The sequence below is a fragment of the Saccostrea cucullata genome, unplaced genomic scaffold, assembly GCF_032062105.1.
Source record: "Saccostrea cucullata isolate Sc308-1 unplaced genomic scaffold, CSIRO_AGI_Scuc_v1 ctg1016, whole genome shotgun sequence".
NCBI classification, from domain to species: Eukaryota; Metazoa; Mollusca; class Bivalvia; order Ostreida; family Ostreidae; genus Saccostrea; species Saccostrea cuccullata.
The window spans coordinates 77,267-104,120 of NW_026926521.1; the positions used below are offsets into that span (position 1 = coordinate 77,267).

A 26,854-nucleotide genomic window follows, 5' to 3' on the forward strand; every position below is an offset into this window, starting at 1 on the left:
TTATGAAAACCACCTATCTTGAAACGTTTGTAAGATTATGAGAAAGTGATAATAATATGAACATTTGTAATAAGAGGAGGAGGAATTAAATTCAGGACATCTTTTTTTTCATAATCCTATCTCCTGTTTTTGGACTGTAGATTTATATCATGGATCATTTTATATTACCATTTATATGAAATTCCCCAGAAAAAAATATTTTATGATTCAGGTGTATTTTTCTGCAATTAAGTTTGTATATAATATATGGTGTGTAGTTAGTGGTCTCGTTTCACGTAACACATTAAAAAATTTATAGCGTTTTGTTCTTTAATTAGGTTTGATTTATGTTTGTTTATATAAACTGCAATACTGCTAGCAATTAATCTAGTAAAAGTGCTCTCTCCCTATCTCTTTCTCTCTTGTTTTGAACTGTAATTTCTTATCCCCTGTTTAATTGAAAAGCAAATAAGTTGATGGTATTTTGATTTTAAATTTAGGAGAAAAAAATAGCATTATTCGGAAAGGTATACTATAGAGTTCATGTACATGCCTTGTGCATTTGACCCCTAATTGTGTAAATATTTCTTTGTCGTATGCGACTGATTTGCGATAATATGCTATTTGTGTATTGTAAGTTAAGATAGCGATCGCTAGGTCGTTGTTTCATTCGATAACAGTGTAATAAGCTGATTAGTTGTAATTGACGATACAGAGATGTGTAGAGAGTGTGTTTTCTATAGCCCCGGGCGCCTGCGCCGGCTGATTAATGGAATCGTGAACATGACAAGGTCCAACTAATTAACATGTCACCTGCACGATGTACAGTAACAAAAGTGTAGGACTGTTTTCAAGCCTAAAAATGGGAGGAAATCATGAAGTGTGTTATTTCTTGGCATACAAATGTTTTGATTGCTGATGCAAGGGAAATCATATTAATATAGTAGATTAAAAAAACAAACAGAGATTTATACTCGTATAGTCTAGAATTTGAAGAAAGGATTACCGGTATATACAGCCAATGAATATAAATGATTGAATGTCTAATTTACCATTTTTCCTATTTGTTTTTAACAAAAAAGAATTAAAATTGATCAAACATAAATTTCACAATTCTTGAATATTCCCTTCCAAAAAAATTAGTCAAAATGTAGAAGGCATTGGCTTGTATTGAAAAACAGTGCATTCATAAAAAAAAATAATTAGGAAAAATAACACAGGAATACATTTAATAAAATCAAAAGTTAAAACATTATATTATGTATGCAAACTAAAACTTAGAATAACTTTCAATAAAAGTATTTTTAAACACAATTTGTATAATTCATATCTTATCGACATGACCGTGAAAAATATCATTTTTTATCGTCCTAGAGACAAGATTTAATTAATATGAATTGTAGATTAGGATAACCTTACGTGAGAAATGTGTTAATTATTTCAATTTTTTGTAACGGTCTTCCTTTTAGAGGAAACGTGCAGAATTAAGATGTCCAATGCAAAAACTATATCCAACTATAATATAAACAAAAAAAATCTGTGTATATTAAACAACCCTAATGCTTTCTGTCACAACAACTTCATTGTTGTCATAAATCAAAATGAAGAAAAACTAGATGTGCATATGAATGCTTAAAATCCATCATCTTAAAGTTTGCACGAATACACTTCAAGTATAATTTTTAAAAAAAAATCAAAATAAATATTAAGCAAATATATCATTTATATTGCATTTTTCCAAATGGATTTAACGCTTTATTACTGTTAGTAATCTTCAAATTTCAAGATTAGAATAGAAGATAAATGAACGCCTTGGCAAAGGCAAATATGACTTTATTTGAATATGAATTTCAGGATTGATGAAAAATATTTGAAACCCATTTAGATTTTCTTATAAAAATCAAAAATATATGCATTATGAGTATCATGTATTTCATATTCACATTCTAGTTAATTCGTTTGCTGTACATCAACGTTTTATTTTTGTGTGTATGTGTACGGTGAGTATTAATCTATTTATAAAGCTATAAATACATACCTGAAAAATGGGTTAACCTTTGTAATTTAGCTTTTTACGGTAAAAAACACTTACTTTATTGTAGAATTGTGAAGAGACTGTATTTGGTTTGTATCACTGTTTTGACTCATAGCCGTTAAGGCCACTTTCAGTGCACCGACACTAGAGGAGGCACTCAAATTATAATATTCTTTCTTCGGGGCCATCCAAGCTATTCGAAATTCATTCCGTTTGTTGCAAGAGACGTAAAATAATCCGATTCCATATATTAAAATGAACGTCCACAACACCAAAGGCACACAATTTCTGAATATTATCATGATTTACTTTGTTGATTATGTCATCTTGAAGAAAAACTTCCCAAAATTGAAATGATCATGAGTGATGGATAAAATCCCTTTTAAATGAAAGTAACAGAACCAAATCCGATGATAAATCTTACATGCACAAAATTATCAGCAATTTGTGAAAAAAGAATATAATTGTTAAAAAAAATTGTCACTTAAAATCCAGAAGAGACATATTTTCTAAAAGTCTTAAGAACATTCTCCCATATTGTCTTTTTTGTGACGTCATGCCCGAGGGCACCAATGAAATATTGTTTAACAACATTGTTTTAGTGCCTACGCATGCATCATTTGGACAGCATATTTCGTACAAGCCGTAAAGCATATTTATGACCATTTGGAACAAATTCGCAAGAACACCACTGTTTAATTAAAATAGGCTGCTGAGTATATCAAAGAAATTTATTAATTTGTGTAGTTTCCCTGATTCAAGTTTCTAACAATATCCGGTAAAGAATTAAAAATCAACTTAATAGTTTTTAGAATTAAGTTGAACCTCTATGATAAAAAGAATAAATTCTTAATTTAAAAATTATAGAGAATTCGACAAAAACTGGCGTACATACATGTATTGTGAGTTACATATGTAGATTCCTCTGCAAGTTTTCGGTTTCTTGAAATGCCCATCTGCATTTACTGGTGAAAGCTATTTTTGTTTTTGTATTTCATGAGCTGAATTTTGTTTAAAATTCATTTCTTAACATCTTTGATTTAACTATATAAGATATATTGAAAATGAGATAGGATTGCAAGAGACATTTTCCAAAACCTAAGGTTTAGCTGAATCAGTTACCTTGCACTTTTGTAAACTTAAGCCGACAAAATAACAATGATTCTTAATTTTACGCGATAAATTTCGCATTATTTCGTCAAATAAAATCGCTCGCATTTTTGTTTAATTGCTGAGAATCATATTTTAAATAATAGATCAAACACTAAATTGCAGATTCATATTTTCTTTATCTGACGTCCACAAATCAAGTACTTGCGAAAAATAAAAAGTAAGGAGAACAAAGAGGAAGAAGTACTAAGTAAGTGAAATAAGGAGTCTATATTATCTTTAAATTTCTAATTTCTGTAGACAAGTACATGGTTTTCATCAGTTTAATATAAAAACGTATTCTTTCCAATTCATTATTGACACATTGTGTTTAAGTTTTTAAGTGTGCTGAAGTTCGACAGAGCGAGATGCCTTTGAAGGTGGTAAAAGATATATATAGAATGACAATCATCACGACTTACACACCTAAGAATTAATTATTGTTTTGTTGTATGAAAGTGAAAATAGAGTTGACTAATTGTTGTTAAATAGTATGCAAGTAAAGTTGAAAGTGTTTGTTCGAATTCGGACTATTTAAGTTATGTTACATTTTTCCCACAAGAAGAAAATCACTGAAGATTATAATTAACTGAATTTAAGATTGCAAAAGAAAAAGCAAGTGTTTAAGGAAATAAATTTAATTTTTGAATTTTAAGTAATACCAAAAAATCCCTACTGATTCATAGGTTTTTACACTAGCCTAAGTTTGACACTTATTTCTTGAAAATATTGAAATTGATGTTCTACAAAGTATTTTTCTTCACTCCTCATTAAAATATTAACAGCAGTGAGGGAGAAACTTCAGGAGTACTTTGCAACTATATATTCAACAGATGGTGTAAATCAGATGTAGATACTAAAAATTGCAAAGAATTTTTGAAAAATTTAAAATCAGAACGCTTTTACCAATTTCAGTAGTATAAAACTTACGACTTTTTAACTCAATATTCCTCACGATAAATTAAGTCCATTAATTTTGACATCATCGACAACCACTTTTCAATAAAAATGGAACTCGTAAATGTACTTAACTTGTCATTGGTCATTTTGTCATTTGCAAAACTATGTTGTTAAAAACATTCAAATTATGAACATAAGTACTCTGAAGTTGATATTTATAAGATGCTTGATTTTCTAATTGACAATATTAGTATTGACATACTAGTATGTGGTTTTTGGAGAAGAGGTCTTCCAGCAATCTGTTAAAATCCCCATGGGGACCAATTGTTTTCCGTTAAAAGCAGACTTATTTTTGAACTCATATGAAGCAGAAGTTATTCAAATTCTTATATATAAGTATTATCAAATAATAATAATTATTTCTTTCATATGTCGACACGATATATCTATATGAGATTGAAATAAGATACCACAGAGTCTGACACATCTGTTTGATATTTGGATATTTTACTAGTGAAAGATATAAATAGAAATCTGCCAACAAAGATTAATGATAAATGTGATGACTTTAACATTCCAAACGTCAACTTCCCTTACTTATGCAAAGATATACCCTTATCACATTCACATGGAGTTTATACATATATCTCTAAATTGATTCAATGCGCAAGAGCATCCTCTACGAATGAACAATTTTTAAAACGAATTTAGTTATCGTCAAATTAGTTGATGAAACTTGAATATCAACAGTTTCGTTTAAGCCATAATTTCTTAAGTTGTTAGCACAATTTATCAATTCGACCAACTTTAAATCGAGAATACTAATCGTCGCGAACCATGCATTTTCTTTACTATTTGGAGATAATATTTCCTCAATCGTGAATATTAATCGTCGCAGATTGATTTCAAACTGACGATTCGAATAAAATATGGCACAAATAATAGTTGGTTTACAGTGCTTATTAAGGAAGTAATTTTATTATTTATTTATTTATTTGTATCGAAAGCATATATTATAAATTAGCATACCAAGAAAGTTGGTTTTGTTTACATAAGGGTTTTTCTAAAAGAAGAATATGTTATAGGTCTTTGTTTTCAGAAAAGAGAGAACTGATCAAAAGAATGTTGCAACTAAATAAAATTAATATTAAAACATTTCAGCATGATAATAAGTAAACTATATCATATAATATTCTCAAATTAATAACATAAACATGTCTCATTGAATACATTTTTTCTTTTGTTTTTTATCCTTCATATCTTTTGATGTGTGGCTGACTATAGGCATTAATGGCCATCTAAAAACATAACTCCTCGTGAATGACAAAATGGAGGACGCCAGTTTTAATTTCCATCGTCAGGCCTCTCTAAGTATGTGGTATTTCCTAAATAACCAGCTTATGAAGTCAATGTTGTAAAAACTGATTGAGCATTCACTTTTAAACCGAGGCAGCATTTTGAAAAATAAGCTGACGTCACAGGGGTTACAAAATTTTATAAAAATTCATTATTTAAAAGATTCGTTGGATCAATGTAGGTACACGTAAAATTTCTGATTTAAAAGAGCATATAACGTTCATCAAATCTGCTTTTCAAAAGCATTCCATACGTACTCTTAGCTAAAATTTCTCTGATCCCATTTTGATACAAGAGAATGAAAAGTGCACATACCTAAAGAGAAATTGACAAGTACTTTGAGACTTAACTAACTGAAATTCGTACATTTATCATGATACAAATGACTCAGATGCGCTAAATAACTTCATAGGTAAGGCCATCTTAAATAATAATGTTTGCTTGCCGTCACTCGACTCGGGGTAAAAATATTGGGTCGGTAGGTAGTTGAAAAATCTTTTTTCCAGAAAATATCTTCACATGTATTGACGAGATAAGAGGAATACAAAGAAAATATATCGTATTCTGGAATTAAAAAACAACAACAACAACAACAAAAAACATTAGATTATTTTTCTTCAGTCAGTTGGGAGAGGCCAACCAAACAATTTTTTAAGATGGCCTAAACACTTTATTTTTATTTACTCTTCAAGGTAACAAATGTGTGAAATACAGTGGGTCTTCTGTCTTTATTGCGAAATGCAATTTTTATGAGTTTCATCAAATATTCATGTATTAGACATACATTTTGTAATGGTTGAAATCCCTCTTTATTAATAGTTTTTTAACAGTTGTCTAGGTTTCATACAAAATTTCAGAATATCTTTTGATTAATCCTGTTTTTCAATTTAAAAATACGCATGTGAGGGTAAAATTGGTAAAAATAATATATGCCCAAATAATGCTCGGTTCGTCCGTCCGTCTGTCCGGCTTTTTGCTGATAATTTTGACCTTTTGAATATTGATATACTTTTCAAAAACTTTTTTTATTGTCATACATTTTTAAAACAATGGGTGCTAGGGCTTCTCAATCCCTATTGAACCATTTACATTACCCTTTTGTTCTTTTGGACGCTGACGTTTTTAGGAACAATTCCACAGTATGTACTATATTGTTAAGATATCATACATTGCTGCATCCTCATCCCAATCTAGAATGCCAGTCGTCTTTCGTGTTTATTTGAGATAACGAACAATACTCAAGATCAAAAGTCTATGAAACAATACAAAATAGGAGCACAGCAAACACGGACCACCAAAACATCAGAGGTGGGATCAGGTGCCATGGAGGAGTGAGTATCCCCTGCCGACTTGTGCTACTTGTCATGATCGGGAAATAACGGCAAATTTCGTCGTCAAAACAGTGTTTAAATAAAGGACTAACAATTAGTATGAAATATTTAAGTCAGCTTTTGACTCAATGATAATTTGCTGACAAGGTCATTGTATAGACAATAGAACTTACAAAATGATGACTTTAAACGAGATTGTTGATATTCTTATTTCATCAACTTGTTTATTAATAATTTACCTCGTTTTAGAAATTGTTCATACGTAGAGCATGCTTTTGCACATCGAATCAACTGAGATATATAAACTTCGTATGCAGGTGATGAAGGTATATTGCTGTATAAGTAAGGGAAGATGACGATAGAAAAGTAAAAGTCATCACGTTTATCATAGAGCTTGCAATTGGTTGTCAGGGTACCATTAACGTCTTTTTCAAGTAAAATATCCAAATATGAAACAGATGTGTCAGACTTTGTTGTATTTTTATATCAAGCTCAGCAGGATACATCGTATCAACATTAGAATGGAAATTACCATTGTTACTTGACAATCCGTCATCGATATATCTAAATGTCGAGTTGAAGGCCACAACAAGTGTTTACTTCTTTTCATGCATAAGATTTTGCACAAATTCTGCTTCATATGAATACAAAATTAGGTCTGCTAACGGGACACAATTAGTACCAATGCGAATTCCAATAGATTGCTGGAAAACCTGGTCTCCAAGCACCACATAGGTATTGTCAATCATAAACTCAAGTATCTTTTTGATGTCAACTTCAGAGTGCTTGTGTGTACAGTCAGAATGTTTTTTTATCAGAATAATTTTGCAAATGACCAATGACAAGGTTAGTAAATTTACGAGTTCCATTTTTATTGAAAAAGCAGCTGTCAATGATATCAAAAGAATTTACATGTTTACATTTTCTTTACATCATTTAAAAAAAAAAAGATAAGTGGTGGCAATACGATGATTGATTGACTGATTTAAATGATTTTTAATTGCTTAGCACTTAGTCTCATGTAGTTATATTTCGGTGGTGATATTGTTTTAGCACTTAAATTATGTTGAGAAAAAGATACATCATAATGATTTTTGGATACTTAATAACATCTATTGCTTTTTAGTTTACTGGTTAGGAAAATTAAATCGACTTACGAGACTTTATGATCCGCCATAAACGTTGCATTAGTCCTTTGATGAAGCTGTATTGCTGACAACGCTGCTCTTAATATGCTCACGCTAGATCCAGCACTAAGTCCGTAATGCTCCTTTTCCGGAGCCATCCACGCTATCCGAAATTCTCGTTCAGTGGCGGAAACCAAGAAGAAACATACGTACATGATCAATTTCATTTCACATTGTAATATCCCGGAGAGTTTAAAGAAAGTATGTTTTCAGTTTCTGCAAAACTACTTTGAAGACCATGCTTAGATGTGTGTTTTAAAATTATGTTGAGCAAGAGTGTTGACAAGAATTACGTGCAATGCAGAAAGGTAATTTACATTTCTGACGAATGATTTGATTGTCCGCTGCCCATTAAGTAAAAAATCTACCTGTTGAAAAACGTTTGACATAAAGAAAATTTGACATACTGGAAGGCGATTGAGTTGAATCAAGTATTTATATAATTCAATAAACTATAAATATTGCATGAAGTTAGAGCACGAAACATATGGGCTTGATACGTATGTCATCCTCAAAGGTTAAACATATACTATTTTTAAGTTACTAGGAGAAGATATATATCTACAGTAAAACGCTATAAGCTTTATATTTTCTTTCAGCTGAGTGCTGTTGGACGTGGAGACCGGTCCTTCGGATGAGACCGAATAAACCGAGGTCCCGTGTCGCAGAAGGTGCTGGCACGAAAAAGATCCCTCACTGCAATTTGGCCCTCAGTGCCGAGTATAGGCCAGAATTTGTAGGTCTCCATCACCAATTAGTGACGTCTCCATATGATTGAAAATTCTCGAGAAGGACCTTTAACAGCAGACAATCAATCAATTTAAAAGATCATAAAAAATAAGATCAATAACAGAACACATTTTAACTTAACATATTTTATTACGCTGTCATTCATTACATATGCACATAGGTATGAATAAACTACATTCTGTACTATTTTCTACAAATTATCAATTCTCAATCCAGTAAATAGTCACTTGCTTCTTTTCGTTAATTTCCTTACCTTTAATTTTCCTTTTATAGTTTTTCCTTCAATACAATGAAAATAAATAAAACGTCAGGAAATAATAAGCGAACCGATATTTTAGCGAGAAATTTGAATATAAACTGTTTTTTTAAAAATGCATTTATACTATGCGCTTCAAGAACCCACATTCCATATTACATTATATTGTTTTTAATATAAGTTGATTTTTATGCCCCCGTTAACGAAGTTTCGGGGGTATATAGTTTTTGTCGTGTCCGTTTTCCTGTCTGTCTGTCTATCTGTTTGTCTGTTTGTCCGCAAAAACTTTAACCTTGTCCATTACGTTTGATTTAGTAGGGCTGTGACTTTCATATTTCACACGTGTATTCTTTGTGACATGACCTTTCTTTGGGTACCACCAAATTTGACCTTTTGACCTTGACCTTGGAATTTGACCCACTTTTACACAAAAAAATCAAATTTTTACTTTGACCATAATTTTTGAACAGTAGATACCAGGACATTTATACTTCACATATATATTGTTTTTGGCAAGACCTTAAAATGGGTACTACAACCTTGACCTTTTGACTTTGGCAATACCTTTTGAACGATAAGGTCTAGAGTTTTCATACCTCTCATATGTAATCATTGTAAGAAGATGCTTCATTGGATACCAAGAGCGTTGATCCTTTGACCTTGACCTTAGAGTTTGACCTACTTTTAAAAAATAAACATTGACCATAACTTTTAATGGGTAAAAGCTAGTGCTTTCATACTTTACATATTTAATTCTTGTGATAAGACCTTTCATTTGATATCAAGACCTTGGACCCTTTGACCTTGACCTTAGTGTTTCACCTTCTTTTAAAAAATCTTAACCTTGGCCATAACTTTTGAACGGTTAGGGCTAGAGCTTCAATGCTTTACATATGTATTCTTTGTAGCAACAGCATTTATTGGATACCAATAACCTTGAGCTTTTGACCTTGACCTTGGAGATTTCTGGACTTATGAAAAAACATTAACCTTGGCAATAACACTTGAAGAGAAAAGGCTAGGGCTTTCATACTTCACATATGTAATTCTTGTGACAAAACATTTCATTCAATACCAAAAACCTTGACCTTCTGACCTTGATCTTGGAGTTTAACTTACTATTAAAATCTTTAACCTTGGCTATAACTTTTGAATGGTTAGGGCTAGGGCTTTCATACTTTAAACATTTGATCTTTGTGGAAAGACCTTTCATCGGGTACAAATAACCTTGGCCTTCTGACCTTGATCTTGAAGATTTCTGTACTTATGAAAAAACTTTAGCCTGGCCGTAACTTGGGAACAGATGGTGATAGGGCTTTCATATTTTACAATTGTATTTGTTTCATGTTTTACAATTGTATTTGTTTCATATGCATGTTTTACAATTGCATTTCCAGTTAGGAGACCCTTTTTTGGATACCATTATATTAAATTTGCATCTAAGAAAAGTTTAATCTTCGCTATGTTGCCATACGACGGGGGCATCAGTGTTTCACAAACACATTTTGTTTATTAAAAGAAAACACAAAACACATTATTTTAATCAATTTATGTTTAAGTTAATTCATCAGAACATACACTTTACAGCAATCTTTTTTAAAATTGTATATCATCTTTCATTCAAATTTTTTTTCTTCATACATCAAATTTGATCATATTGTAAAATCTGAAAGAAAAATCAAATGGACACCAAAAATAATTGAGATATTTTTAAATGAAACATTTATCTAAAATGTTGGATTAATGACATGCAATATAATACATGAATAAATCACCATTTCATTTAATAACAATACCTCCAACTTGCTATAAATGGATACATTATTTCCGTGTTCATGGATAGCCTCAAATTTATTTTCCCTTGAAGTGAATTTGGAGGGGATATATCAACACAATCGTGTGTGTGTTTTTTGGGGTGAGTGAGTAAAACGAAACCTTCCCAAAGGATGTAACGAAATCTGCATCGAGGTCGATATCGAATGCTGCCTTGAATTATAGCTATGCTCTTTGCAAGGGGAAACTCCGCATTGTTTAATATACATATACTCACCGTTGCATATTGATGTTCAAATTACTTCTATCGAAAATAGGAAGTATATTTAGGCTATGTTTTGTACTAATAAGGGATAATAATTGTTAAATCTGGTGAAATTTCTGAAACACCGAGTTCAAGTATATTTTACAGTTTACTTTGTATTGTGGTGTACACAATATGAAATCAAAGTACTCAGAAGTACAGAGAGCCGGGCTCATTTACAGAGTAGAATGAATTTCTTACATGAATCACGTTTATATTCTGATGAAAAAATTATTTTAAAACTATCAATATAAATGATAAGACACTGACAGTGAGTTTTTCAATCCTAATACCACGGTCCGATTTTGTCAGAATCAGAATTAATCTGGTACCGCAGCTGAATGTAAACAAAAAGGCCAGTCTGGTTCCCTCTCCTGCTTTACCTCGTATGTGTAGAGAACTACGGTAACACTGATTATAAAAAGTCCTTACGCTAATGAACTATGTTCTTTGACTTATGAAGTTTTCAAAGTCATTACTACTAATGTTTATTTTATATAGATAAAACTTTGTTTTATTTTTGTTGCTTTATTTAGCGTTTAAAAGCGGTTGAGAGTAAGAACTATATTTTTGCACGTAACTTTAAAATGGCGACTATGGGGTCAACATCCTGCCTTGAACAGGATCACATAAGCCGGCAATTGCTCTTTGAGCAATAAGCCCGGCTAAAAAGAAGCTAAATTTAATGAGTTAAGGAAAAGAGATAGAAGGCATAGTAAACGAGTATTCACAGATCAAAGAAGCCTAGGACATTTGCTCAATAAATAACGCAAATAGTAGAAAAGTAAGGTATTATTTCTTGCCCTGTCAGTTCTTTCCATTCGTATAATTACTTCCTATTTTACAATATTTTATCTCACATGAATCAGTATAGCAGAGAGTGGAATACTTAGTGCTTCGTAAGTATTGTACCTTTTGCATTCCCTCTATGATACAACAGGCTTTCTTTTTTCAAAAGCACCCATTTGAACATTAGCATTCAACCTGAAGTCTACGAGTGTTAGTTATTTAGGAAAACTGCATGTTAATTAAGAAATAATTAAGCAAGTATTGTCATTTGGTATAACACTTACTTAAAACTCTAAATATTTTACTATTGAAATATTTAGATAAAAAATCACAAACAATAATTTATGGGAATACTTTATATATTTACATTTTTCATTATGTTCTAATTTTACATCAATTTGAGCATATTGCACTAAATGCTACATGTTCTTTCAGATCTCGTCTCATTGTTTTCTAACTTTCGAAAAGTAAATCAGAGTCATTTAACACCAAAACACTACTTCCACGTTTTAACAGGGACTGGATTTGGGGTTTCCATTCAAGACATATTTTGATAGCGAATTGTTGTTGGAGGGTTAAGGTCATAGGTTCCAGGATTCGTACGGTGTCTGGAAAATAATATAAAACAATTTTAATAGAAATAGTCTTGCAAATAAAGCTTAATTTTAAAAGGTATTCAGAAAAAAATGTAAATGCAATTCAAACTAGGAATAAATTCTAATACGAAGAAATAATTATAAATACATATAAAAAGAAAACTAGAAAAGTTCAATCGAAGCATTTTACCCCCAGTAATTAGAGGCAATAAAAAGACCCATAAAATTAAGTACTTGCAAGGTAAAACATTTTGATATATTGTTACTTTATTTATACCCTTTCACAATATGACGGGTGAATAGGGATATTTTTTCCCAGAATGAGCATTGCAATATATTGGCAAGATTTGACTGTTCTTGTCATGAAAAATAAACTGCATGACGGATATGGAGATAACGAACAGTATTCAATATCAAAGTCCATAAAACAATACAAAAAGGAGCATAGCAAACACGGACCACCAAAATGCATGGTAAGAAATATAAGACTTGGAAAATGTTTAATAATTCGCTACAGAGCATGTCATATGACTGTCTGTACCAAGAGACAAAACGGCAGAACGGAGGAAGATGTGCTTTAAAACCGGATGAAACCATCTTAAAAAATAACTAAATTTGAAGCTTAATTTGGTTACAGCCACAATACCCTCAGTATATATGATACGTTTACGAACAAAAATTAAATCGATTATAAAATACATGTCAGCAAATACAATTTATCATTAAGTGAAATTCTGACTGAGGTTTTTCATACACAATGTTAGGCCATTATCTATGCACTGAATTGTCGACGGATCCCCCTCCATCATGCCACGAAACACACGGCCGGTGTAACCGGTCGGCAGGGGATGCTTACTCCTCCCTGGCACCTGATCCCACTTTTGACGTTTTGGAGGTCCGTGTTTGGTCTACTCCAAATTTGTATTGTTTAACGTTTAAGGTTTGTTATCTCCACAAATTTCATATGTACTTATGACTTACTTCAGAATGCAGAATACGTTGATTATAATGCTGATGACTAGTAAAACTCCAAGTATGGATAGAACTATAATGTATACTCTTTCTGGAAAAAATGATGACAATATCCTGATATAAATCTTAAGCAAATGCTGAATTAATGAAAATTGATTTTTTCTCTCTGATTTTCAACACTTACACGTATATGCTTAACAATACTTGAACGAAAAAATGAATGACATAAATGTTAAAAGTCAAAAATTAGTGTATGAAGTTTAGAAGAAATTGAAAAATATGAATTAGTCAGGATATGTAAGAACATTTTTTTAAATTAAAGGCCCTGAGTGTCGAGTATATGTCTAAATTTGAAGCCATTTGCCAGTGCACGTACTTGGATATGTTTCTGTAAGAAAAAAAATATAAATATATCACGACATTAAAGTGGCACAGTGACGCACAAAGGGGAAAATTGACAAATGTAGAATTTTCGCATGACCTCTGTAAATTTTGTTCAATTCCTTAAAGTATTAGGTTTCAGAAAATTACAGGTGTCAGAACCTAAAAATTAAATTTTTATGGGGAAAAATAAAAGTAAAAATAATTTCTGTCTGCCCCAGAACGCGTGCGCAGAAAAGTGTTGAATAAGTATCCATAGTTACCATGGTCTCAGGTATCCACGAATGAATATAAGTAGACCAAAAAAATTGATGTAATCTTTTTAAAAGTTGTTAGAACATATTTCTCACCTTTGCATGCTCCAGTTGAATTTTGTTTACAAGTTTGAGCTAAAAATAAGAGTAGCGTGACCTTGACATATACGAAACAACGAAACGGTAGATACAACCTTTGTTTTTCCGGCACTTATATTGTGCAGTCAATTCTTGCAGTTTAATTGTCATATCTTCGCTATATACTCATAATTTTCGTAAGTCTTTCTCTGTATGCTACAGATATCATAAAATTAAGATATGATTTTGACTCACTGTGCCGCTTTAATATATATCAAATGGCTGAATAAATGAAAATTGTTTAAAAATATTCTCTGATTTTCAACATTTACAGGTATATTAAAAAAAACTTGTGAAAACGATTGGCATAATTGCTTAAAGTCAAAAAAATAGTATATGAAATGTTTAGAACAAATTGAAAAGTAAGAATTTGTTGTTAGGAAATGTAAAATGTAAGACCCTGATTACTCTGAATGAATTTGAAGCCAGTACATGTATATGTTTCTGTATGAAATAGATTTCCGGATGAGACAATAGCAATATTAAATTATAAAGATAATAGACACTATTTTTGACCCAAAAACCTATCCCCAGTTAAGATGGAAATATGGTTTAAAAGGTTCAGAACTTATTGCTACTGTTCGTTAGACTGGAGCCCATTTTGCACACATTAAAATTAATGGATAACTTACTTTGATTCCTTTCATGACATGTATATTTAATTTCTAGTTAAATTCAAGTGTTTCCTTATTAAATTTTCTTTAATAGCATCTTTGTATCCAAAAATGTTAAAATTAAAACTATATAACAAATTTGTTTTCTAATTCCATTATAGCAATTAACTGACCTGGTTGTTTCTCTGCCACTGGACATTTTTCACCAATAAAGCCACATTTGGGTTCGTCAGGAGGAGCATTTTTAATGCCTATCTTGCCATTCGGCCACCGACTGACTTGGTCTGTAGTCTTATTACCCTTTATATTAAGGAAATTTTACGTTAAATATAATTATACATGAGCTTGGTAATAAGTTGCATCTTTAACACTGCATTACAATCAGTCAGTAGTGTTCATAGAAATTGGAATATATATAAAGGATATGCAGGAAGGAAAAATCAAAATTTATATCATGCTTTTGATATCTTCACAGTCAAAAATCTCATGTGGTATTTTTCACTTCAAAAATATCACTTTTATTCAATACATAAATGAGGGCATTTTACTGACAATAGTAAATAAGCATCGGCAATACTTCATATATTCTTTTTTTCTATAATATTTGTTTACTATGATAATAATCATAGACAATTTTTTTGTACATTTTAACTTGAATGTTCTTATGTGCTGATATATTATAATGCATGTTCAGTAATGGTGATCTTGATTTCTCTTCTTTTGCAACATACTTGGCATTATTATTGGTAAAAAAGGAAAAATAAAAATATACAAAATTATCGAAAAAAAACTGATTTTAAGAATGTAGAAAATATCAAAGGACTTTGAAGTGATATCCAGATACTACCCTTAAAATCAACCTGAAAACAGTACACGTACCTCATTGGAATTATTAAAGGCTTTATCTATTATCATAGGCGTTGGAACCGATGAAGCTTTTTTGCAAAGCTAGGCATAATATAGGCATTGAAAATTGGGGCTTATTTTTTGTTAGCCTAACTAACACTTTCAATTTGTTTCCGACGTCTATGATTATTAACGAGATGATTAAAAATAAATCATTGGTCTCAATTTTTTGACATTAAAAGATGAATAATATAATAAGATATAGATGTAGTACAATAATGTATTGTTACCTCAAATTTAAGCTCTACCATCCCTTTCTTGAGATAATTAATAGAAATGATTCTTCTAAAAGTGCCATTAACAGACATGTCTAGAACTTGGAAATCCAAATTTCTATCTCCCTGGTGATCTATGTTTATTTTTCCAGTTATACCATCCAACTCCTCTATTAGGATAACAAATATGATTCAATTAAAACAAAAACAAAACAAGAAGCCCATGGGCCACATCGCTCACCTGAGAAGCTTTGACCATTCTGTTCTTTACCAGTTTTCCCCCTTGTAAAACATTATGTATCCCCACCCTACCCCACTGATCATAATTAAGACATTTTGAAATCAACTACCCCAGGATCCTTCCATGTGCAAATAAGTTTCAGCTTTTCTGGCCCGGTGGTTCTTGAGAAGAAGATTTTCAAAGATTTTTCCTATATATTTTTATGTAAAACTTTGATCCCCCCATTGTGGCTCCACCCTTCCCCTGGGGGTCATGATTTGATCAATTTAAAATCTACATTACCCAAGAATGCTTCCACATAAGTTTCAACTTTTCTGGCCCGGTGGTTCTTGAGAAGAAGATTTTCAAAGATTTTTCCTATATATTTCTATGTAAAACTTTGATTCCCCATTGTGGCCTCGCTCTTTTTCCCCAAAGATGTTTCCTATATATTTCTGGGTCATGATTTGAACAATTAAGAATCTACACTACCCAAGAATGCTTCCACATAAGTTTCAACTTTTCTGGCCCAGTGGTTCTTGAGAAGAAGATTTTCAAAGATTTTTCCTATATATTTCTATGTAAAACTTTGATTTCCCATTGTGGCCCCACCCTTCCCCCGGAGGTCATGATTTTTACAATTTAATATCTACACTATCCCAGGATGCTTCCACATAAGTTTCAGCTTTTCTGGCCCAGTAGTTCTTGAGAAGAAGATTTTCAAAGATTTTTCCTATATATTTCTATGTAAAACTTTGATTCCCCATTGTGGCCCCGCTCTTCCCCCGGGGTCATGATTTGAACAATTTAATATCTACACTACCCTAGGATGCTTTCACATAAGTTTCAGCTTTTCTGGCCCAGTAGTTCTTGAGAAGAAGATTTTCAAAGATGTTTCCTATATATTTCTATGTAAAACTTTGATTCCCCATTGTGGCCCCGCCCTTCCCCCGGGGGTCATGATTTGAACAATTTAATATCTACAGTACCCTAGGATGCTTTCACATAAGTTTCAGCTTTTCTGGCCCAGTAGTTCTTGAGAAGAAGATTTTCAAAGATTTTTCCTATATATTTCTATGTAAAACTTTGATTTCCCATTGTGGCCCCGCCCTTCCCCCGGGGTCATGATTTGAACAATTTAATATCTACAGTACCCAGGATGCTTTCACATAAGTTTCAGCTTTTCTGGCCCAGTGGTTCTTGAGAAGAAGATTTTTTAATGACCCCACCCTATTTTTGTCTTTTCTTGATTATCTCTCCTTGCGAGGGGATATGTCCCTTCATTTTAACAATTTCAATTCCCCTTTACCCAAGGATGCTTTGTACCAAGTTTGGTCAAAATTGGCCCAGTGGTTCTTGAGAAGATGTCGAAAATGTGAAAAGTTTACAGACGGACAGACGGACAGACAGACAGACAGACGGACAAAATGTGATCAGAAAAGCTCACTTGAGCCTTCGGCTCAGGTGAGCTAAAAATATTTATTTTTTTATGCATGTAAAGGAAAGCGGAATCACAAGGTTATTGAAAAGGAACATTTCTTTTCAAAAAAGTTCATTCAAAATACCGTTATTCGTCAATGTTGTTGCCATTTTAGACATAAGCTCCCCGTCAAGTGGATTTTTGTTTTCTTTCAATATTTTACCAGTCAGCATTGCCCATAGCAACGTCGCATCGTACAGGTGAGCTGAGTAGGCGTCAGGCTAAAATAAATAAATTATTTCATATATTCCTGCTTTGTTACTCTGAATTTGTTATGATTATCAGTAAATCATAATTATATGTTTATAAGCGTAATGCAATCTGAAAGAAACAGGGAAGATAAAATGATTATTTTTTAGCAGAAGCTTGAAGTATGATTTTAATAATTAATGTAATTTCTCATTTTTTGTTTGAATTGTGAATAATTAGCAAAACTAATACAATTCATCTATGATTCATTAAAAGTTAAAGAGTATGCAATCATCGAAATAAAAAAACGATAGTAAGTACCTCAAATGATAACTTACCAAGGTTGGCTCAACGGGTATATTCCAGTTAGGATTGACTTTACTACCATGTTCATTAGCAACTGCTTTGAAAAGCACCCATTGCGTTTTCTCTACGGGTTTCATCATAATCTTAAACATGGAATGCTTAGAAACGTTAATCTTAAAGACCTTGATTTTAATTTGTACAATTTAAACTTTAAATTTCTTTCGCTTTGTGAAATATGCAGTAAAATTATTTAATGTTTTTAACTTTCTTACGTCGATTCATGGTAATTTTAAATTATACTCTCTACTTGACACAGAAAACATTTCTTTCTGCAGTTTTTCGATATTTTCTAATTAGCAAAATATGTTTTGATTTAAAAAACTTTGATAAAATAAAGGTATTATTTACAACAGAAATTATTCAGAAATAATCAATAATTCAAACAGCAATAGGCTTTTTTTTCTGATTTGCAGATTTATGATGAAATCAACATGGAGATAACAAACAGTATCCAAGCTCAAAATTCTATAAAACAATACAAAATAGGAGCAGAACGAACACGGATATCCGAAACTTCAAAGGTGGGATCAGGTGCCATGGAGAAGTGAGCATCTCCTGTCGACCGGTCACACCCGCCGTGTGCTCCTTTTCATGATCGGGAAATGGAAATCCGTCTCGTCAATTCAGTGTGTGAATTATGGACTAAGAATTAGCATGAACAACATCAGGATACTTTAACGATATCCCAACCTACATGTCCGAACAAATATTATATTTTAAAAAGGGTCATAACAATTAAGAGCCATTCTCTGTAATGACCTGAATTTAATATAGGAGCTGTGGCACGAATAGTCTCAGAATTTCTCCAAACTCTCTATGATAAAAGCCTTCGATACCCTAAACAATTTCGGGCAAAAATTAATTGCTATATATAACATTAAATACCATGTATACAGCCCCATAGTCAACATTTGCGGCATAGCAATGACTGTTTCCTAAAGCCGAAGGCCTGATATCTTAAATGCATGATAAACGTGTTTGTTAAATGAATTTTTTATGCGTAACTATGGTAAAAAAGTATTCAAAAGTGAAAAAAAATAATTATATAAAGTCATACACGTGAAAATTAAAAACAACAATAGGAAGAAATGTGACCAAATAATAGAGAAAAGAGCCTTGAAACATATACCAAGAGCAAATTTTGACATTTTGTTTTTGTTGGCAATTGTTACCAAGGTTTTTATACCATAGAAACCCTTAAAATTACACTCTGTATGTTTAAATCTGATCCTATCTTTTAAAAAGTCACATTTCCTTTTAACTGATGATAAATTTTTAAAGGTATTGTCGTGGTCCTAATTTTCCCATAAAAAAACCAAACCAGATTCTTTAAATAGAGTGTTGGTATGGAAATAAGCAGAAAAATATGCTTAAAAATCTGAAAAAAAATATTTTGTTTACTGCTAAAATGACTTTTAATTATGACTTTCACCTAATCTCTAACTGGATACAAGAAACTTGCACACAAGGTTTAAAATTGATACAAAGTTTACAAATCGAACATTTTCCCTTCCTGGTTACCTTAGCAGCAGTGTTGTTTCTTCATCAAATTTTATCAATATATGATGTTTAACCTTAGTTCTACCAGATAAGTATTATTCGAGGTGAGTAACGTAGTATGTTTCTTGATTTAATGGCAAGTAAATTCTTAATGCAGACAAGAAAATTAAATTTACTTTTAACAACCTTGGTAACAACGCAAAGTAGCAATTAATCCCAATTTTTCTTATTGTTTTGTTTTTGCAAAGTCCTAAGGCTGCATATTTGCCAGTCTTGAATTTTCATTTTTTTTTCTCAGGGCATTAGCATTAACCCAACCTTAGTTACTGAGTTTGCTTGGAAAAACCATGGCAACAATAAAAAGTTAGTTATAGAATAATATTACATATATACTTATAAATACCTATATACTAAAGGTCAATCATTTTCATTGTTTTTCTTAAGTTGTTGATTGAGTTAGAGCATGTAACACTACCATTAGTGAATACTGAGCGTTTTTCAGCATATTTCAGCATTTTGAATGTATTCAAAATGTAACCTTGGTTACCATTTACTTAGAGATATATTCTAAATATTTTCTTTACAGTATGAGTGGCAACAAGGAACAAGGTGTCATGTTTTAGTTAGAATGGTTTTTTTGCTTTTCCTAGTTTTTATTAAGACTCAGAAAAGATTTTAAATTGCTAAAAATCTCAATTTTCAATTTTTTTCCGGTTGTTACTATGGCAAACCGAGACACATAGCTACGACAATTTATTTGATATATGTTTCTGATGTCAAGTACTAAGAATGGGTGAAGTTTCATTAAAATCGGTGACCATGCGTGGCAATGAAGTTTAAGTGGCTACAGAGAAAGACTCTTAACAACTTGGTGTACCTGTTTTGTGTCTTTTATAAAACTTGAATCAAAGTAGATTAATTTATGTTAAAATCTATCAATATGGAATGTATAAAATAGACTTTGTTTACATGCAATACTGGTTCAAATGCTTCTCTTGCTATATCGTCACTCGAGTCATTTTTCCTCCAAGCTTTGTCAGAAAATACATCAGATTCCATTGTGTCATATGTGTAGAGCTGAAATAAAGAATTAATAGAAGGTAAAATCGGTTTGATAACAAAGAAATTGATGTTTGCCACAATCAAATAATTAAAGATTCCTGAACATGAATTTTTCTCCACTAAATCAAGTCAAAATATATTTATGAATAACATATTACATGCAAATACCTTGAACTCGGTAATAGCTTTTCTTAAATGTAAAAAAAAAAGAAAAGTAGAATAAAATGGAAATGGTATACAAACTGTGGATACAAAAACAAAAATCAAATTCTGCAATTGTCATAAGCTGGTATTTCTACTGAAGTAAATTATGCTAAATGTAGAGATGATGATTAACCTGTTTCTAGGGCAAATTCAAAATATTATCTAAGAATGAATGTACCTTGATACTCCTCCATGGCACCTGATCCCGCCTCTGATGTTTTGGAGGTCCGTGTTTGCTCTGCTTCTATTTTATATTGCTTTCTGGACTTTTGAGCTTGAATACTGTTCGTTATCTCCATATGTTTCACCTATAAACCGACTTTTCTTTAAACAATAAAAAACAAAATTAAACACTTCCATAAATTTTAAAAATCAGCATTTTACTGTTTCTTTACTTTCAAGAAGTCTGTTACCTTTTCCTAATAGAAAATTTTTCCTTCGTAAAATAATGTAAATATACGGTTGGATTTACAAAAAGAGGTCTTTAAAATACTTATATAAATGTTATTACATTTTAATTACGATATGTCACTGAATCAGAAACACACAGGGTAACTGATCATTCAATAAACCAATTATTCAGTTTTCCTGAAATATTTAGTTTTTCAGATATATTATAGAAAAAAAAAATTTAAAAAATAATGGAAATGGTTTACAAACCTCACTGTGGATACAAAGAAAAGCAAATTCTCCACTTGTCATACCGAGTCTATGAGCAACTAACATATATCTCCGCATGTCCAACCAAGGTAAGGCCATGACGATAACTGCAAAACAAAAATATTTCTTTAGCAAACTGGTACTTTACTTTTATTTTAACTATTTATTTCTACTTAAAACAAAAAGAAGTAAAATTTATTTTAATTACCTGAAAGTGTTTGAAAGAAATTTTATACATGTTAAATAATCTTCTACAATTCAACCTTTTTTCATTGGCTAAATACTGCATGCGCAAGTAAAGATATGCGTTCGGAATCGACTGCAGCTGTTCCTCTATTAAGTTTTGATATTAAGGTGGAAGTAACACTTTATGTAGTTGTGAGACCAAGTACTTTAACAATGAAGAATCTTAACCAGAGACTTGGTATGAATAATATTTTTAACAAGTCTTAAATTGTGACCAAAACATTTAAGAAGAATAATTGTTTTGAAATAGCCAAAATATACCCCTGGAATTGCGTTTCAATTCACTAAATATTTGTTCCAGCTGTTTCTCGTCCATATTGTTAGAAACTTCAAACATTTGTAAGATTCTGTACAATGACTTGTTTTGAGATTTTGAAATTGCAGACCCCAAATCCTGATACTGATCTCGGCTGTCATAGATAACTGCAAGTTGTGTCCATGAAAATAAGGACATGATGTGGAACAGGACATCAGCTGGAAAAAGTAAATAATGAAACATGATGAATTAATTAAAAACAACTTTGACATATGCTCATTAGTCTAATAAAACTTATGGAGATAACGAGCAGTATTAAAGATGGAAGTCCTTTAAACAATACAAAACAGGAGCAGAGCAAATACTGACCTCCATAACATCAGAGGTGGGATCAGGTACCGTTCGTATTATCCATAGAAAAGTCTCAAGCATATTTTGACCGATAAAAATATTTTATTTAGCAGGAGGAACGTCTTCTTTGAGTAGTTTAAGGAAAGGATTTATAGGGAAAAACGCAATAAATACACTGAATCTGGTTAAATTTTCATCAATGTCAAACATTGATCTTTATGATTTAATACAATAATTATGTTTGGCATCAGATGATGTCAAAACTATATTTTATTAAAAATTTTGGTTTCGATTTACCTTAACAAAATTTCTTTTGAACAAAACGGTTCTACAAAATAGAGTATTTTATATTTTAAACAAATGCGCTTTTATTCACATGTTGTGTTCCAAATATTAAAAAAAAACATATAATTATGGAATACAATACTTACGAAAGCGTGATAAAGGACCCAGGAAGCGTACCAACGTTGAATACTTCTTCCGATCTTGAAATTCTTTCCCTTGTGATACCCAGTCAAATATTGGTATATTCCAGTGCGCCGCTAATATAGCAACTCCTCTAAGACCTTAAAGATATAATATTTAGAAAAAATTAAAGAGACATTTTTGTTTTTGTTTATCATTGTTGAAACGTGAACCTTATGTAACAAATAACTGCCAATGTTACTCACACCATTTGCATTATCAAACGCTTTTAAATTTGTACCCCTCTACGAAAAGGTCTTTCAGTTACGAGAGAGAGAGAGAGAGAGAGAGAGAGAGAGAGAGAGAGAGAGAGAGAGAGAGAGAGAGAGAGAGAGAGAGAGAGAGAGAGTTGTTTTGTCATTTATTCAGAGAGAGAGAGAGAGAGAGAGAGAGAGAGAGAGAGAGAGAGAGAGAGAGAGAGAGAGTCGGAATGGGGTAAAAGATGATGCTTTGTCATTTATACCTGTCGTTTAGATTAGGTAAATGATTTTTAGAAGAAATACGCACAGATTGAGACTATAATGTTAAAAATGAAGTCTCTCGTTTATGATCTTTTATAATTCCTTACCTTTGCAAAAGGTTTTGTGACGGTACCTTTTGCGACACTGCTCATATAATTATCATTGCCGACAGTATACACCCGGTATAATCCTAATTTCTGAACGTATTTTGTCATCGGCCACATGTGCCGAAACAAACTCATTTCACCTTGCAGAACTGGCTACAAAAAAGCACTGCCTCCGCACAGTATATTAATTATAAGCTGCAAGCATTTACACCGATTGTTTCTAAGACTATTTGGGCCGTAGAGAAAGAATTTCAAAGACAGTTGAAAGAGGTTCTTGGTCTTTTAATGCATTTGCTGTGAGTCCACAAAAGAAGTTGATATGTCGTTAATTAGAAAAAAAAATGAAAAATGAAGGTTTTCGATACTGTTAGCATTATCAGCATGATCCTTCTTCTAGCTTGATCCCTTATAGTGGGGAGACAATGTTTTCAATGATGATAGACACGGCGACAACATGCATGTGTATATTTTTGTCCACTGTGTCTGTACACGTATTTACTGATAGAGGAAAATATGAGCATCGAGGTACTGTCGCTAGTGACAACTAGTCCAAACATAGGACGAGAATATCTTCATTCAAAGATAAGATAATTTTTTTTCTTAGTTGCGCTGTTATATATTCAATACTGTTGCATTAACATTGTAAGTCGAAAGAGCAAAAAAAAAAAAAAAAAAAAAAAAAGGTGAGTACTTCATCGACTATTGAGTCAGCATAAACTACCTCCAATGGTTTAATCCAATGATTCAGATTAATAGAAAATCAATTTTTTCGTTTACTTCATTAATTAGCTGAATGCCTATAAATACAATCGTCTTTTATTATATAGATGTATATACACTTACTAGCAGGACAGGGTGGTCCAAAAAAGATATTTGGATTAAATGTTTCTTTTGAGTCTAAAACAGCACCCAAAGCCGTCTTTTCATTGCAGTGTGTATCATACCACTTTACTCTGTAATTAGAAAAGCGATTATGTGTACAAGGGTATGTCAAAGAAATGGAAAGCAACTGCATCATGAAAATAACACCAAAAAGAATGAAAATAAACATGAGACTAAGAATCACACTTTTAATGTAATTTGACGTGGATAAAAACTTTTTGCAATCCCTCTACATTTGTCAAAAAGATTTCATGTTATTGCCAGGATGAGTACCTCGATCAGCAAGGTACATTTTATATCCAGTAAAGTACGGTGTTTAGAAGACATAGTATATCAATATACCACAAGTTAAACACATATATCATTTGACAATAGATAAAAACATAGATTATTACATGGGAAGAAATCTTAAATTAATTAACTTACTTTATTGTTGAATTCTGGAGTTTTGATACCGATGAATCAGGGGTTTGACTTAAGGCAGTTAAGGCAACTTTAAATGCCCCGACACTAGAGGAGGCACTCAAGTTATAGTACTGCTGACTCGGAGCCATCCAAGCTATACGAAATTCATATTGTTTAGTAGACACAACAAAGTTAGTTATTCCATAGATGAAAATCAGTTTCAACATGATGTATGCCATAGACGACGCCAACATTGCGAGAGTTAGCTTAAAAAGATTTGCCATTCATCAGGTCAAAAAAAATCCAAAATACATTTCAAAATAGTATAAAATTTACATTGTTTCCGCTCTTTTGAACATAAAGTGCAAAGCAAATCTGAAGTTATTGCACTTAGAATAGAGAGAAACGTACGAAATTCATTCAAAACTTTTATTCTTCTGTATATTAATTACGGGGAGGAGTCATGCTTGAAAGCACTTTAAATGATGAATAACAACTTTTCTCATGCTTAAATAGACTGTTGCATCGGTAGAAAATAAGTTGTTGTCAAAGGCCCAGCGATTAACACATTACTTTCAAGGATTGGTGGATCAGCGATGTCCCAGCGATGCATTGCGTTGGGTTAATCATAAAACGATGTTCCAAGGTAATCATCGGCTGTCGATGTATATTCAAAGGCCCAGCGATGCATTGCTAATCATAAAACGATGTTCCAAGGTAATCAGTCGATGTATATTACATCGTTCATACATTGGTGAACATCGTTCGTACGTCGGTAGACTATGGGCCAATGTTTGGTTGAACATCGACCGATGATCGGCCGATGTCTGTGGCCCACCACTCAACCTGATGACCTCAGATTCAACGGACACTTGACTATGCTCGGCCATACATCGGTCGATCCTTGAAAGATGTGTTAATGATGGGTTGCCGATGAGGAGCGATGTGGGGCATCGGTGGAGATATCGCTGCTTTTTAACTTCAACTTATTTGCTACCGATGACCCCCTTCCAATTCGCAAAATGGCCCCAGTCACTGTCCGATTACTATATGTGTCTAGTCAGCAACTACGCCATTTTTATATTAAAAAAAAACAACAGCATCGTTTTCTAATCGTATACTCCATCGCTGGATAGTGTGACTGATACTTTAATACATTATTTATCAGATCAATATGATGATCGAAGAAATAATTTACTTGAATGTCTATTTGATGTTTTGATGAAAAGTGCAATTTTCATCGTACTTTGTTATAAGTTTACATTCATTGTTTCTTTCTTAATATGTGAATGTTATGCAGATTTATATGTGATGATAATATATTGTGACTCTTAAATAAACATTAATGAAAGCCCTTTTATTTATCTTAACAGATTTCAAAGGTTTTGAAAAAGTAAATGACATATATAATTTGCATTCTTAAATGTCGTAGGCATTAGTAATTTGGAAAAGATTGTAATGACATCTTTCCAAGATGTGTATGAAACGAGGTACATTTTTAAATAGAAGGTTTATATAAAACTTTTTCATCCTAAGCCATATAGATGATACCGGTGTGTGTTAAGAAATGAACTTAAGATTGTATTTGAAAAAGATAAGGATTAGACAGCTTACCTCTCCAAGGCTGACATATCTCTTGAATCAAGATTAGGGTTTTCATCCTTAAAAAAAATCAACTTCATTGATAATTTCTAAATAAATGACATATGATAGGATTTTCATATTACACACAATATGTCATAAAAAAATAACATATCACCCACAAAGACACCGAAAGCGGGGGACCACAATTCTTTGAATTTGCTTGTTACCCTTCATATTAAGGAAATCTTACGTTAAAAATTATACATGAGCAGGGTTATGACATGCATCTTTACCTCTGCATTACAATCAGCCACTAGTGTTTAAAGAAATTGGAATATATATAAATGATATATAAGAAGACAAACCAAAATTTATGTCATGTCTTTGAGATCTTCACAGTAAAAAGTCTCATGTGATATTTTCACTTCATAAATATCACTTTTATTCAATTGATAAAACCCCTGTCACACCAGGGCTGCGTCATCACGGCGATCCTTTTTGCACATTTGTTCAAAAAATGCAAAACGAGGT

The 26,854-nt window shown here is 32.0% G+C and overlaps 1 protein-coding gene across 4 annotated transcripts in view; it reads right to left on the reverse strand.

Annotated features, from left to right (window-relative positions):
* The window catches only part of LOC134271942 (atrial natriuretic peptide receptor 1-like), an 86,395-nt gene that overhangs the window by 14,148 nt on the left and 45,393 nt on the right, over nt 1-26,854 (reverse strand). Inside the window, exons 1-6 of one of the 4 annotated variants that reach the window (XM_062754173.1) lie at nt 24,761-25,035; nt 24,296-24,405; nt 22,851-22,985; nt 22,074-22,286; nt 21,567-21,673; nt 20,610-20,717 (exon numbers count right to left, since the gene is read on the reverse strand). The exons of the other annotated variants lie outside the window; for them this stretch is intronic. Of the exons in view, the coding sequence (XP_062610157.1) occupies nt 20,610-20,717; nt 21,567-21,673; nt 22,074-22,286; nt 22,851-22,985; nt 24,296-24,405; nt 24,761-25,023 (936 nt within the window). The 5' untranslated portion in view covers nt 25,024-25,035. Of the gene's footprint in view, nt 1-20,609; nt 20,718-21,566; nt 21,674-22,073; nt 22,287-22,850; nt 22,986-24,295; nt 24,406-24,760; nt 25,036-26,854 lie in introns of those variants that run through there. 4 annotated transcript variants of the gene reach the window in all.